The sequence below is a fragment of the Aptenodytes patagonicus genome, chromosome 2 (assembly GCF_965638725.1).
Source record: "Aptenodytes patagonicus chromosome 2, bAptPat1.pri.cur, whole genome shotgun sequence".
Classification (NCBI taxonomy): Eukaryota; Metazoa; Chordata; class Aves; order Sphenisciformes; family Spheniscidae; genus Aptenodytes; species Aptenodytes patagonicus.
This window is the reverse complement of record NC_134950.1, coordinates 152,086,119-152,101,513: the sequence shown is the minus strand read 5'-3', so window position 1 is coordinate 152,101,513 and position 15,395 is coordinate 152,086,119. Positions and strand designations below refer to the sequence as shown.

The window sequence follows — 15,395 nt, the reverse complement described above, 5'->3', positions numbered from 1 at the left end:
TGTATCAGATATGAATCGAAGCCCAAATGTCCTGACTTACCTGCTAGAGCCAGAAAGTTGGTATCTTTAGAACAAATGGTGATGGGCATTAGCCAGGAGCATTTCTGGCAGCCTGTTACAGGGAGTAATTACAGCTGCTCTGAAATTACAGAGTGACTCTTGTATTTCAGAATGTTCAGAACTTTTTTTTAAATATAGCTTGTGAGATCAGTCAGCCGGTCTTTATTTCTGAACTAATCATTGCTTAGAGAGGAATATATATTGATCAAATGGTGGTAAATTGAAGTCTTTCCTCCTTGAAATGAAGGCTTGGAGCAAAGGAAAGATTCCTGTTTAGTTTTACTTCTTAATCAAAACTTCACAAGGTGTATTTCCAAGTTAAAATGTGTTCTAGTATATTCATAGGTGATTTAATGTAAAATCACTGGAAGGTGCCCCCTCCTAGGGCATTTTAAATGTGCCAGTTGTTCATTGTTATTGTAATAAAGATGTACATTACTTCATGCTCACCAGCCCTTCTGCCTACTTTTTTTAGTTTAAAAAAGGTATCTGTGGTTTTGCTTAGTGAATTGCTCAGTCCACCAGTAAATGCCAGAGCTGACTACAGGATGGTGGATTTAAAGTCTTAAATAGTCTGGTAACGGAGAGAGGGAGAGGCAGCTCTTTCTGTTACAGGATAGTAAATGGATCCAGCAGAATAAAAGCACTTCTGTCATAAGTGAGTGCTGCATTTTGTATACTCAGTACTGCCATTTTCTTTCTTCTAGGATATTACAGAAACTCCCGCTAATGACTGCTCTGCCTCTCCAAAACCATAGGTTATTTGGAACAGTGGTACATTAACAGATGGGCAGCTGTTTAATTCTGATTGTTAGTTACAATGAGGTACGACGCTTGTGGTGCTTCATTTGAGGAAAGAAACAGATTTATTATGTATGCCCAAATTACCATCGTGTCTGTATTCTGATGCTCTACCATAGCATATTCTGGACAAAACACTTGTTTATCTCTGAACAAAAATCCAAGGAGTATGCTGAAATACATGCTAAATATGCCAGCAGTTTTTGGTAATGGTAACAGATAGATTGTTCTTTTATTCTCTTTTCATTTATAAACAGATACAATGTCTTTCCTATATTTTCAGTTAAAATGCACATAGGAAGCTTGCTAATAAGGTTAAAATACAACCAAAACCTGTTACTAGGTAACTGAGAGACACAACAAACATTTATACCACTGTCTTAGTGTTAATAGTATACTACTTTTAACATATTTATTACCTCCCATGTGAAATAAATGGAAAGAGAAGCTCACCTTGGTGTGTTTTACCCGTGGTGCTATTAAATACTGACAATGTAATGTAACCAACATTTTCCGTAACTAAGCACACAGAGTTAGTCACACGTACTTGGCCCGGGGGGAATCCACTCTTTCTGGATGATGAATGACAAAAATCCCATTGAACCGCTGCAGCACAAGCATTTCATGGCTAGTTTTCAGCTTTCATACTAGCAGTTACCAGAAGTCAGCATTATCTAAAAGGTCATTTTCCTAGATGCCTGACATCTGGTTTTAACAATAACGTCCTAAACCGTGATTTGCTCCAGAGAGGAATGACAAAGTGCTGTGAATATAGTTCTTGTGAAAAAGAAATTTCAAGGAAGAATTTGAATGTCTTAAATGCAAGGGTGTCTATAAAAGCCAGGGGCACGTGGTTGTGCCTTTAGTGCCTTTCGCTACCAGAAGATGGATTTTTGCTGTTTTTCTGAGCTGCATATAGAGCTGCTGTTGATTCCAGGCAAAAACTAAATTTTGCTTTAGTGTGGCCTGGATAAAACACAACCCGCAGATTGATTGCTTCCAGAATATTCCTGCATTTGCCACTTCTGTCACTTTTGCCTGCCTGTTGTGGCCTCACAGGCACTAGAGGGGTTTGGAAGGCAAGGAGAACACAGTATGGAGGTGCCTTTCACCATCTTCCACAGATAAACGATCCTGGGCTTCTGGTTCACTCATTATAGGGTAATGTACAGTCCTTTGCTAATACAGAATAGATCTTGAAACAATCTCTGGAGTAATAAAGCGTAAACATCTCCTGTGGTTAAAGTTTCTCCTGACGTGACTGTTATCACTGGTTACGCTGCACATTCCAGGAATTGTTTAGATTGTTTAGAAGGCAAACCACGATCACAAAAACAGCTGTGGAACAACAGTGGTATTCACTGACGTAAAACTAGATGCCTGAGAGTGGAGCTACTTTTAACTTTAATGTGTAGTAGATACATGATTGACACAGAAGGAGCAAATTAATTACATCACCAGGAACATTTGTTAGTGAAGAAGGGAAGAGAAGTTAGCTTAAATGATATATTGAATGACACCGAACAAGCATTTCCACTGCCTTTTTTTTTAATGCTAACATAACAGCCCTTCAGCCAAAGATATTTCTGGCTGAAGTACTTCATGAATTAATAGCTCTTTGTACATAATTGGAAAATGAAATGTTTAATTTTCATTAATAATTTGAAGTGGTATATCAAGGACAATATTTAAAAATTAATAGAAAATAGAAATATCTATCAAGGATCTTCCAATACAGAGAAGAAATACATATAAGCTGGAACTAGAAGGAACTTCCTGAATCATCTGTTTATCCTCTGTTGCTTGCAGGTGATCAGATCATATCATATCATTCCATTCCTTTCATAAAATTACCAAGTTACAGGTAACTTATTCAGGGCATAGTTAATGAACCTGTAAAGATGTCACGAGCTAACAGCACTGTCAAAAGAACCAGTTCTGCTCTTTCCCTCTCCCAGTCTCTTTTTTCTTCTGATGCCAGCTGCTTTGTGATGGCTTAAGTGTTGGTATTAACTAGACTACCTACTTCGTTCAACCCTAAATGTACCACTAACATAAAAAGGAGAGAAAGCGTATCCACACTTATTTCTGAGGTGTGAATACGCTGCATAAAACAAGGGCTGTGTCTCGGAGAGCTTTGCCTCATGATTTGTTGTTCAGCTTCCGCTATACTGTCATGTTAAAATCTTATTAAAATCTTATTCACTGTATGGGTGCACTAGTCATTAGAGATGTAACCCATGCTATGACACCATGTGGCAAGAGTTTGTGGGAAAGAGGCTGTTGGTGATAAATATAGACATTTGCTCATATCTCAAGGTCTCGGGTGGTATCCCACTTGATAAGTGAGCCTCTGAATGTGAGCAATGACGCAGGTCAAGTCTCTCATTTCTGCTCAGAAGGGTAGATGGCATTTGTGGTGGTCATTGTGCATAGAGCCTTAAGATGCTACCAGAAAAAAAGGGATCTACAATGCTGTTTCCTCTGAGAAAAACTAGTGGTAGTAACGTGATGTAAACAAGCTTTATAACGTGTATGACATTTAGAAAGGGTTATCTTCTCTATTTTAATAAACCTTACAGGATATAAAAGTGTTTGCAATGTCTGTATTTTGTTATCAGTTATAGAAAATGAAATAGTTACCTTCTCTCCCTTTCATGTTGGTTAATGGCAAATTTAGGGTTGAGGAAAGCAGATACTTTGGCAAATACCAAGAGCAGAACAGAGTTCTGACAAGGACAGACTGTGAAGGAGGTAGGGGAAGTGGGCAGTACAGAAATACCAGAAGCAGGAAATCGCCACTCACAATTACAGGAAATATTATTAATAGATTAATCTTGATAAAAACTGTAAGAACTATGGTAGAAAAGAAGGTGCAAACTGCCTACTCCTGAAGTGAAAAAATACCCCGGTGAGGTAGCAAGTAGCCAGCACTTCCATGTGTGGCCTCGCAACGGAAAGGCTTTGGAAACTGAGACTGATTCAATGGGAAGCGTCATCCCCTCTATCCTCCACAACTTTGCAATGCACACCTTTCCCCACCTTTCTCCCATCAGTAAGCAGCAAAAGGAGGAATCATCACTTCACACAGAGAGGTGAGTGTAGCAGAAAACCACATTTCATCATTCATGTTTTGAGAGTCACGGAATAGCACGTAATTACATTAACCAGCTTTGTTGTTCCACTGCCGAGTCCTTCCTGTGGGAAAGGGCTGTGGTTACGTGCTACATAACCAGCTCAGCAACTCATGTCCTAGCCCTGATGAAATGTGGGGAGAGAACTTACCTCATCACAATTAAAAACCTGCTTTGTTTCCATCTGTGTTGCACAGAGCTAACTGTTACAGCAAGGTCAGATCACAGCTATTTAACTCCACTGCCTAACAAGAAAAAATAGTGCAGGTAGAGCCATTAGAAAGGAGGGATGACATCAATTCATCCTGACTGATGTCCTACTCATATGTGTAAATAATTAAACCTTTCCTAACCTAGTTTTTCCATACCTAAGTGTACAATATGGAATTATTTTTCTGATTTGACATTTTCAAAGTTCTAATTTGAGAGTTTCTGTTCAAGCGTAATTGAAACATTAAAATTTTTATAAAGAAGCACTAGTTATAAGCTAGATTATCCATACATGAAAACGTAAGCATTCTTCAAATTGTGATTCATATACAAGGACAATTTTATGAAAATTAAACGTTAATCAATTAGTAATTCAGGGTGAGAATGTACCCAAAATAAATAAGTATTTCCTGTAGAAAGACCTTGTGAGACTTCATCTGGAATACCATATGCATTTCTGGTCAATGTTGCTTAAGGATGTTGAATTTTGACTGGAATGTGAGCAAAGGGGAATTAAAACGATCAGGGCACTGGTGACTGTCTAACAAGAGGAGACTAACTGTTCTTGGCTTGCTTTATCTAATGAAGGTTGAGAAGGGATCTCTATAAATACATCACAGATGAAATACTAGGGAGTGAGAAGAGCTCGTTAAGTTAAAGCACAACGTTGGCCAAAGAGAAATGGATACAAACTGGCAATGAATAAATTTAGTCTTGACTCACAGCCTTGGCGTTCAGATATGACATAATTGCAAATAATTTTATGAAAGGATCCTGGTAACAAATACTAGTAGCAGCATGGTGAAATCAGGATGGCCTATGAATGTGAGGACCATTATGGTTTAATGATAACAGTAGGGCAATAGCTTGGTAAAGACTTTGATCTTAATGTGCATCCCACTACTTTGTTCCATTTATCTCTGTTTCCTGGGGGTTTATGATCTGTCATTCTCTCCCCCTGCAAACACAGCTCTTTTCTGAAAATGCTGCTACACTTGTTTCTTCCAAATTGTCCAAGGAATTGGTGTAATTAGTTTAAACAACGAGCAACTCTCTCTTATGAATTTTGCTGCTGCTTTGTCAGACTTGCAGAAGGATCTATATGCCTGAAGATCCGTTCACTTTTTCCAACAAAGCCAGTGAGAATAAAATAGATATATTGTATTTCTCTCAGGTCAATACACACGCCTCAGATAATGAGGAAAAATAGGAAATGTGTATGTTTTTAATTGTCGTACTTGTATTGTGACCCACTCTAACTTAGAAAATTATTTGTTTCTCTGAAATACAGAACTAAGAGACTTCGGGTTGTAAGAAAAAATATCAAGAACTGTTAGCACATGAGCCTGGTTACCTTGGAGACTCGGTCAGAAATTAATGAGCCGACATTAACTCTTGATGACTTCAGTCAAAAGAGACTGAACGTGTAAAACGCTCACAGTTAGAATCTGAAGCAAACACCTGAGGCAGCTGGAAGGGGAGAGGAGCTTTGTTGTGCATTGCCAGTTCCATCCTGTCACTGAATCTGAACATTTCCAGGCCAAAGAGACAAACAGACACATCACAAACAGCCACAGAAGCTTTGTTGTTCAATTCTAACATAAGGGACCCTAAACAGTGTGGTTTAGCTAAGCAATAAAAGGGTATCTTGTTTTAAAAAGATGTTATGTGCAACTGTAAACAATCAGTTCCGCAGAGGTCAAGTTCATCTAAACCGAGTGGGAAGCCATGGTGAGACAGAGCGGTGCTGACGCAGAAGCCCAGCCTCCCGCTTGGGCTGCCACAGTGTTCCTCTCCACAGAAAGCAGAAGCCCCGGCCAGCGAAACAGCAACGCTCCCGGAGAGACGGGACACAAATCAGAGGCAAGTAGGACCTACTTTTCAAAGATTACAACTGCACTCATTTTGCAAAGTTAAAACCAGTATTTTATTATGCCATAAATACTATTCTTTAAGATTTGGCACCAGTACCATTCCAAATCCATTTTCAGCAGCTCCTAACTGGGTTAAAATACTGTAAAATCCATTTCAGGGAATTTGGTGAACGAAGACTATAAACAAGTATCTTTTGATTAGTATCTTAAAAGAATCAATAGCTGGCCTTGCCCAGGCTAGACAACAAAGACATTTCTAAATAAACAAGATTATTATGACTGCAGGAGGTAATTAGGGTGAGCTACTTAACATAAAGATAGTCCTTAGAATCACAGGACCAGACTGTAGTCAAAAATAAGAAAACAACCAACACAGGATGAAACGTATCATAAGCAAAGTGTTGAATTTTCACTGTTTTTCAGTGTTCATAAATAAGTGTGAATCTTCTGGTCAGTGCCCTGAATCCTCTAATAGACACAACTTGCTCCTCTCGTACGTATCCACGCAATATATGGGATCAAGAAGACCAGTTTTCTTAACCGTTAATCTGATTCCTACATGTTATAAAAACTTTGATGTATTTTTCTGGCAGTTTTTGCCACATCATGCTGCAGCCTATGTTAATAAACTTTTTCTCTGTTTACAATGGCAAATTACACTTTTTCCCAAACCAAAATGCACTCTTCTATATGTTACTGTTGTTGGAGGGTGACCTAAAAGTAAGACAGGTTTTACAAATGCTCTTTGTAAACAAAGTAACAATTTCTGCTTTTCACTCAATAACCCTTACCATTTTTCTGAACTGAAAGAAAACGTCTGAGAAGAATACCTGAGTTACAAGGATCAGTTTAAACTATTACTCAGCACATGTGACTTAATAATGAAATCTCCCTTTTTATATTCATTTAAGTAACATTTGTGAATGTATTGATGACTTATCTCCTGTAGTATTCTCTAACTTCTTAAATTTCTTACCAATTATGTTTCACTAATATAAAGAGATCGCTGTTTTATCGCTTCTTCAGCTTGGGCTCACGGAAGAGAACAAATCTAGCATTTAGTTTTACCTTGGCAGTTTGTATCGCTTTCCGTATTTCTTCTGTGGATGAAATGAAATAGGGCCCAGAGCCTGCAGAAAAGGTGCAATTAATAAAATTATTTTCATTCTTGAAAATAAAGGCACATTTTTTCTATAAGCCATATGAATCCCTGACACTTCTGTGGATTCACAGAAGTTGGAATGGTTTTATCCATGCTAATCACTCCAAATATTGCTAATGGTAATTCATTCTTTAGGATAAAGGAAACCAACTCTGTAACCACTTCTGGCCCATAAAAATTACATCTCTCATTGAACAGACATAGGTGCTAATCCTAGCAAAATTCAACTCCATTAGAAGAAATCATCCTGTTTAAAAATCCTTACCGTTTCTATTAGATAAGTCATTATTTTGCTTCTGTGTTTATAAAGGTGTGTGGTATTGCTGTGATGTTTGATCTTAAATGCTTGCCATCTCACTAGGTGTAACTTGAGTTCAAGCAAAGTTGAAGTGATTTTTCGTGTAAATGCTAGTAATTATTGACGTCAAAGAGCACTAGAGATCAAATAGCGTATTCAAACACAGCTTAATAATCTTATAGTTTTTCCAGCTAGCCCATACTCGCTGATGGACTTCTATCAAGGGAGACTCGTGAGAAAATTATGCATAGCTTTTGGTCATCACACTACTGTCTCCTAACCATTTAAATGTCAAAGCCTAAGTTCGGTATTACAACGAAAGCAAACAGGCCACTCATAATGGCCTGACATCACCTTCTTCTAGCCTGCAGTCATAAGCTGCCTGAGATTTCTTTCACCTACCTCCATCACCTAAGCCGCTATTCCGTAATTCCTCCACAGTTTCTTCTCATTCCTATGTAGCTTAAGAAGCCCATCTGAACTTCTCACCTCTATTTTCAAACGGACTGGACGAGGGAGGGTGAAGTTCAGGATGGTCAATGTGTGGTGGGAATCGTCTTATTTGGGTGCCACATTACATGCAATATTCCCTGAAACATGCCATGATGTGGGGAAAATGTTTCTTGACCCGACAGTAATTTACCTGGAGTGCATGAACTCTCCTCGGATACTTACTCTCCAGTGAGGTTCTAACCATTTGTATTTTCAACCTAACAGCGCTTTTAGAATCATAGAATCACTGAGGTTGGAAAAGACCTCTGTTCAGCTTCAACACAAAGTCCCGAGTTAGCCAGATGCTCGCAGCAGCGAGTAGGTCGGCTGAAGGCGGGGAAAGGAGGTTACTGAAGTAGATTAATGCCTGTTGAACGAGAAGCACATGCGAAGGGAGGGAGGTTATCTGTGGCGCAACAGTTGACCGGTAGCGAATAGGAGAAAGGCATGAAAAGCGTTCTGCCTCTCGGGAGATGGGACGCTGGAGTTGGACGCATCTGCTCCCCTAGGGGAGGTTTGCGAGGGTGAACCAGCCATCGGGGTTTGCTCCCGAGGCGGGCGGGTAGCCCGCTCAGAAACTGCCGACGGCAGCAGCGCCGACGGGCGCCGCGGAGGGGCGGAGGCTGGTGGCGGGGCTGGCCGTGCGGCCGTCCCGCGGGGGCGCGCTGGCAGGCAGGGGCCGGTGGGACGGGACGGCTGCCTCTGCGGGAGAAGCCGAGGGAAGGCGCGGCCGGGGAACCGGCGGAGCCCCCGCCGCACCGGACCCCAGCTCCGCCGCCCGCCACCGCACCCGGCGTCGCGCGTCACTTCCTGCCGCCCGCGGGCGGAAGCGTCGCCGTCCTCGCTGCTCCAACCGGCGCCGCCTGCAGGCCTTGCGGGCGGGGCCCGGTTGCCGTGGTTCCGCGGACGGCGTCCCGCAGCGGCCGCGGCGGAGGGCGGGCCCGGCCGGCCGCGAGCGCCCCGCCGGCGGCGGCTGCTGGCCCCGGCCCTGGGCCCTCCGCCTGGCCCCGCAGACGCTGGAGCTGCTGGCGCTGCCGTGCTGCCCGGAGGAGCCGGAGCCCGAGCGCCGGTGAGGGGCGGTGGCGGGGCGCTGAGGCGCGGCGGGCGGTGGGGCCCGGGGCCTGGCCTGGCGTCCCGCTGCGCCGCATGCAGCCCTCGGCGACGGCGGGTTGCTGTCTGAGCCCTGGCTTGTATGGGTACCGTTGCTTTCTGTGGAGATCCCGCCTGTTTTTACAACTGCAGGGGCCGAGGGCGGTTCCCGATCGGCCTCGAGTGACACCAGACGTTGTTAACGGGACTCCGTTTCACGGTGCTTTCGACCATGAAACCGGACGCATCCTAAATCTTGCTCTTGGTAATGCTCCTGGAACGATTATATGCTGAGCTTTCACCTAAATACCTGTCTTACCTATTTAACAACGTTCCCTGTATTTTGCTGCTGTTCCAGGCACTGACAAGGATAAGACTGTATCTTGTACAGACTTCTCTCTTCTGTTTTGGAAGAATCTACTTGCACTTTTGATTGAAAGTAATCTATTTGTGCACTAAATTAAAGTTAACATAGCCCATAGTAATTTACACTTTTTGGCTGTGCAGGGCAGTATCTTACAGGGCAGCCTTACAGCTGGGATCACAACTGCTTCAGTGAGGAGTTTCACATAGAATCATAGAATCACAGAATAGTTTGGGTTGGAAGGGACCTCTAAAGGTCATCTAGTCCAACCCCCCTGCCGTGGGCAGGGACATCTTCCACTAGATCAGGTTGCTCAGAGCCCCGTCCAGCCTGACCTGGAATGTTTCCAGGGATGGGGCATCCACCACCTCTCTGGGCAACCTGTGCCAGTGCTTCACCACCCTCAGTGTAAAAAATGTCTTCCTTAGATCTAGTCTAAATCTACCCCCCTTTAGTTTAAAGCCATTCCCCCTTGTCCTCTCGCAACAGGCCCTGCTAAAAAGTCTGCCGCCATCTTTTTTATACGCCCCCTTTAAGTACTGATAGGCTGCAAGAAGGTCTCCCCGAAGCCTTCTCTTCTCTAGGGTGAACAACCCCAACTCTTTCAGCCTGTCCTCATAGGGGAGGTGTTCCACCCCCCTGATAATTTTTGTGGCCCTCCTCTGGACGTGCTCCAACAGGTCCGTGTCTCTCCTGTGCTGAGGGCTCCAGAGCTGGACGCAGTACTCCAGGTGGGGTCTCACCAGAGCAAAGTAGAGGGGCAGAATCACCTCCCTCGACCTGCTGGCCACGCTTCTTTGGATGCAGCCCAGGATATGGTTGGCCTTCTGGGCTGCGAGTACTTGGAATATATCTGAATGTTCACAAAATAAAGAGGTCTTTGGAACACCTCCAGTTGAATGCTATTAAAATTTTAAACCTATTTGCCCAGTTGGGATGACCTGTTAGTTAGGTAGACCTGGGCAAGAATTTTATGACACCATCCATTTCTAACAGAAAGGAATTTTGACAGAGTCAAAATACTATGTTTTTAACAATCCAATGTTCTATTTTTTTATTAAAAATGTAACAATGTTAAGTGTCTTTTAGACTATGTTAATAGTATCAAAATAATACATTTTATCAGTGAGACAGAAAATCCAGCTCCTAACCAAATCTACAGTGTGGGATTTCTGGACTGATATATTTCTCTACAGGACACTGAAAATAATCTATTTACTGACAGAATACATTCTTTTCTTTAGCATTTTCTTTTGTGTTCTTTAGCATAATGTTTAGTGTTGTTTAACTCTTTTGTTATTTATTTGAATAAAAAAAACTTGTGTTCATGAAGCAAACATAGAAACAAACTGTTAATGTTTTTATTACACTCTTTTAAATTCCCCTCTATCTTAAAAAAGTCAGACAAGTGAAATGATAAAAAATATAGGCACTTTGACTCTGAATTTCCATTATTAACAGAAGATCGATTAACTTGATTAATGCAAATACTGTAATATTGCAAGTGTTCTTTTCAATTCTGTCTGGTTTTGCAGGCCTTGCATTTCAGACGACTTAAAAATAGCATATTACAGCACAGATCATGCTATGCAAACAGATATCAAAGAAATACCAGAATTAAAGGAGCTAGCTATTGCTACACAGGCTTTAATCAAGGTAAATTAGGAAAGTATCATAACAGAGTCTTCCTCATGCTATAGAACGTGTACTTTTGTCACTGTCATCTCTGTTTTGTGTAATTCTTAAGGAATCTGTTTTGGCTTTTCTTCTGTCTTCATATACCTATTTCAGCTAAATTATATAAATCTGTTTTCAAAATAGAATAATATACAAGTATTGATAGTTGACTTAGAGACTGGATTACTTGGCTATCTGAATCAGAGAAAATTGCATAGGGATTAACATTGTTTGATGTACAAAAAAAGATAAGTGAAAATTCTGAAGGTTTAAATCTATCTAATAGTGGCTAAGAGCCTGGAAATAAATGTGGGCCTGTCAGTTCCATTGATACTCGCCTGGTATCAGTTATGAGTATGGCTAAGGAGACCTCACACATCTGATAAAGGAGATTAAATAAAATAGTTCAGTGCTTCTGCAAATCACATACAAAAGCAAATTAGAAAGAAGATCCAAATCGTATTATCTACTCTTGCACAATTATATGTATATCTTAAGCAGTGTCTCACTGAAATTTAATGCTTAGACTTGGGCGGGAGGGTGCAGTCCATAAGGAGGCATGGTGCAGCCTGCTTAACATAAATGCCTTAGCAATTTGTGATGGAAGACGGGTGCCTCCAGAGACCTGTAGAGGGAGATCTGTTCCATCAAAATGAGGTGTTTCTATCTGTCCCTTTACTGTGTAAGAAATTACAAAGGAAGATGCTTCAGGATATAAAACAATTATGTGCACAAAAAGGTTAATTTCCTAGAAAAAAAAACAACAAACTTTTCTTTTTAGTTCTCAGATGGTATATATAGAGATAAGAACTAAAATTATATGCTTTTGGTACTCTTTTTAGAAGCAGTATCTCATTCTACCTCACAACCCTGAAAGATTTCAGAGTATTTTGCTCATCTGAGCCAGTGGCAAGCAGAATGCATTTCCTTTAACACTTCCTCTGTCACTTCTTGCTAAAATGCAGATATTTTTATTCTTTTCACCATAAAATACTTTGCAGACCATTGAATTAGGATTTATAAACAAGTTTTGACCACTTTCTGGGCTTACATTTTGAGATCTATATTGATACATATGTGTGTGTCTCCTTTGCAGAATCTGACTAGTTACCATCTGGCAGATACTTGTGTGTTCCTAAATTAGTTATTTTTTGAGAAAGCTAAATATCTTTCCCGCATAAATATTCTCTGCCTGTCAAATATTGAATCCAAATATCTTTAAAATATGCAGTCCTGAAGGTGTGGGGGTGAGTTTTTAGTTTAACAGAGAACACTTTGTACATCTGGATACAAACTATATTTATATTGAGGGTCAGTTCTCATTATGCTTTCCTTGCCCGGGACTACTGAAATATATGCTTAATATTGTATATTCAGATCTTCCAATTTATGAGTTATAGTTTTCTTAATGTCAGTTTTAAATTTTTATCATTCACAGGAGTGATACAGTGGAGTGGTGCTTACAACAAAAATTACAAAGATGTCATTGATACTTCTGACATGGCAATATATGTTCATTTTGGCACATTTTTATAATTTATGTTTTGTTCTGCAGAAAACAGTTTTCTTCATATAATTACTTTTTAATTTCATTAGAGAACATTATGGTGCAATATTTCTTATTTTCATTAGAGAAAGCCCCCCAAGACTTTATTTAACAGTCAAATTTGTTATTTGGGGTGAGAATCAGCTCACAGATTAAGAAGCCTACATTTAGGTGTCTCATGGGGGTATCTTTGTCTGAGCAGGGCATCTAAACATCCCATATAGTCAGTGCAGATCTGTCTTTGTAGCCAGTGGAGATGCCTACTTGGTAGTAGATATGCTACTTGGCCTCCGTCTCTGGTTTCAGAAAGGGACAGGTTTCCTTTAGCCCTGTGTCATGTCTGCCAGCCCTGCATAAGATGTCTTTCATACCTCATTTCTTCTGACACTAAACCATGTGTACACGAGCAAGTCAAGGTCCATTGACTTCATTGCCTGTAACAGAAACTTACTCACCTAGTTCTTATGTAGACACCTAAATTTAGGTGTTTTACTCTGCAGATGGAAACTCCTGCTGACAGCCTAAGATGTCCAAAGCATGGATGTGAAGCTGTGAGCTCTGACAGGTGTAGAGACCCATGCCTAAGTGACCGTTGTAGACCAAAGAGGATACCATAGGGCATAGAAATGCATTAGATGCTTGTGTTTAGGTGGATGAATCTAGCCATCATCATCTTGAACAGAGTAATGGAATAATCGTACTTTTCTTTTGATTAGCTCACTTAGGATATAAAAATAAATACTACTAAGAATTTGATTTTTACCTTGTTCACTCCCTCCAGCAAGATTTGTTCATCTACAAAAGCATCATTCAAGCACAATATGACGAAAAAATTGAAGAACAGGCTTCAAATCTTTGTCAATACATAAATGATTGACTGACAGACATTGAGTTTTTACACGAGGCTGGTGAGGGGTCTGGAGAACAAGTCTGATGAGGAGCGGCTGAGGGAACTGGGGTTGTTTAGCCTGGAGAAAAGGAGGCTGAGGGGAGACCTCATCGCTCTCTACAACTACCTGAAAGGAGGTTGTAGTGAGGTGGGTGTTGGTCTCTTCTCCCAAGTAACTAGTGATAGGACGAGAGGAAATGGCCTCAAGTTGCACCAGGGGAGGTTTAGATTGGACGTGAGGAAAAATTTCTTTACTGAAGAGTGGTTAAACATTGGAACAGGCTGCCCAGGGAAGTGGTTGAGTCCCCATCCCTGGAGGTATTTAAAAGACGAGTAGATGAGGCACTTAGGGACATGGTTTAGTGGGCATGGTGGTGTTGGGTCGACGGTTGGACTCGATGATCTTAGAGGTCTTTTCCAACCTCAATGATTCTATGATTCTATGATTCTATGATTCTATAAATGGGTAAAGAGAAAAATTCTTGTTCACTGACATGTTAATCTTCACGAGATGCCCGTTCTTATTCCTATACCCTCTTTGTGCAGATTGGTACAATATTTTACTTAATGAAAAGTAATCCACAGAAGTATTGAAAATAAGGAAATAAAGAAAAGTGCTAATATAGATTTAAAAGTGACTGTCTAAGGTGTCTTTTGCAAATTTGCAATTAACAGAACGTGAATTACATTGTACTTGGCATATTAACAATCATATCTAGGAAAACTTCTTAAATTGTAGTGTGGTTATTTCTAGTAAAATACTTTATAGCAATATTTTAATAGGCAAGAAATATAACACACTTCCTGTGTGTATAAATTATTTACAGTTCTTTGCCCATGTGTTTCTTTGAAAATACATAGTCAATGATCTTTAGGTAGTAAATCACAGCCCACGCCAGCATTAACACTCCTAGGCAATCATGTTGCAACTAGTGAGCACTCACTACAAAGGAGAAATATGCATAAAGCCTCAGTTTCAAGCTTCTGATATGAAAGTTAAAAAAACAAATATTAAAAGAATTGATACAGCAAAAGAAAGTGATAGAAAAGGAACATGAGCTACTATTCTTTTTATATTCAAAAGCTTGGATAGCATTTAATTTTCTTAAATGAAAAAGAAGAATATATAAAAGTGGTTTGGTTTGGTTTTGTAATTGCTTGTGTCCTTTTATTGCACATCAAAGTTCTCAGTAATTTGTTACAAATTGAATTGCAGAAAGAGGTCCAAATTCAACAAAGCGACCAACAAGTTATGTGATGCACTGGCTGTTCTCAGAGCAAATATTGAGGTGGGTTTTAATCATTAATGTGGTAGTAGACTGCTGGCCTGAGTATTAATATGTCATAAACTAATTACAGATAATAGCTTTGCACTTCAAAACCTGGAGAAGGGTGTATTTGAATGTTTCATGAAGACTAAGCATTTAAACTATATTGAATAGAAACAAAATAATTAATGCAAAAATATAATTGTTTTCACAAGTATTGTTTTTCCCCCCTTATGCAAGTTAGCACACTCGAGTATAGTTTTAGATGAGTAACATCATAGTTACTGCAACATGAATGAGGTATGTTAGTAGATACCAGTGGAAGAAAGCAAAAATTGCAGAGTTTTTAATTTCTTGACTAGTGAAAAATGATTGATCACAAAATACTCAAGCAGTGTAGGATTAGACCCAAATATGCAGTGCTTACTTTTCCATGTTATTGAGGGTAGTCAAATCAAATGAAGGGATGAGCGTGCTTTAATTCACAGCAAATGAAGGGAACTTGCTTTAATTGACAGTCTGTGATTGGGT

General features: G+C 40.3%; 1 protein-coding gene across 1 annotated transcript in view; it reads left to right on the top strand.

Moving 5' to 3' along the window:
• Positions 1–7,747: 7,747 nt before the first annotated feature.
• Positions 7,748–15,395, top strand: part of C2H10orf67 (chromosome 2 C10orf67 homolog) — a 48,296-nt gene continuing 40,648 nt past the window's right edge. Inside the window, 6 exon segments of the mRNA XM_076332120.1 lie at positions 7,748–7,771; positions 8,952–9,100; positions 11,020–11,153; positions 13,457–13,635; positions 14,813–14,844; positions 14,846–14,885. Of these exon segments, the coding sequence (XP_076188235.1) occupies positions 7,748–7,771; positions 8,952–9,100; positions 11,020–11,153; positions 13,457–13,635; positions 14,813–14,844; positions 14,846–14,885 (558 nt within the window).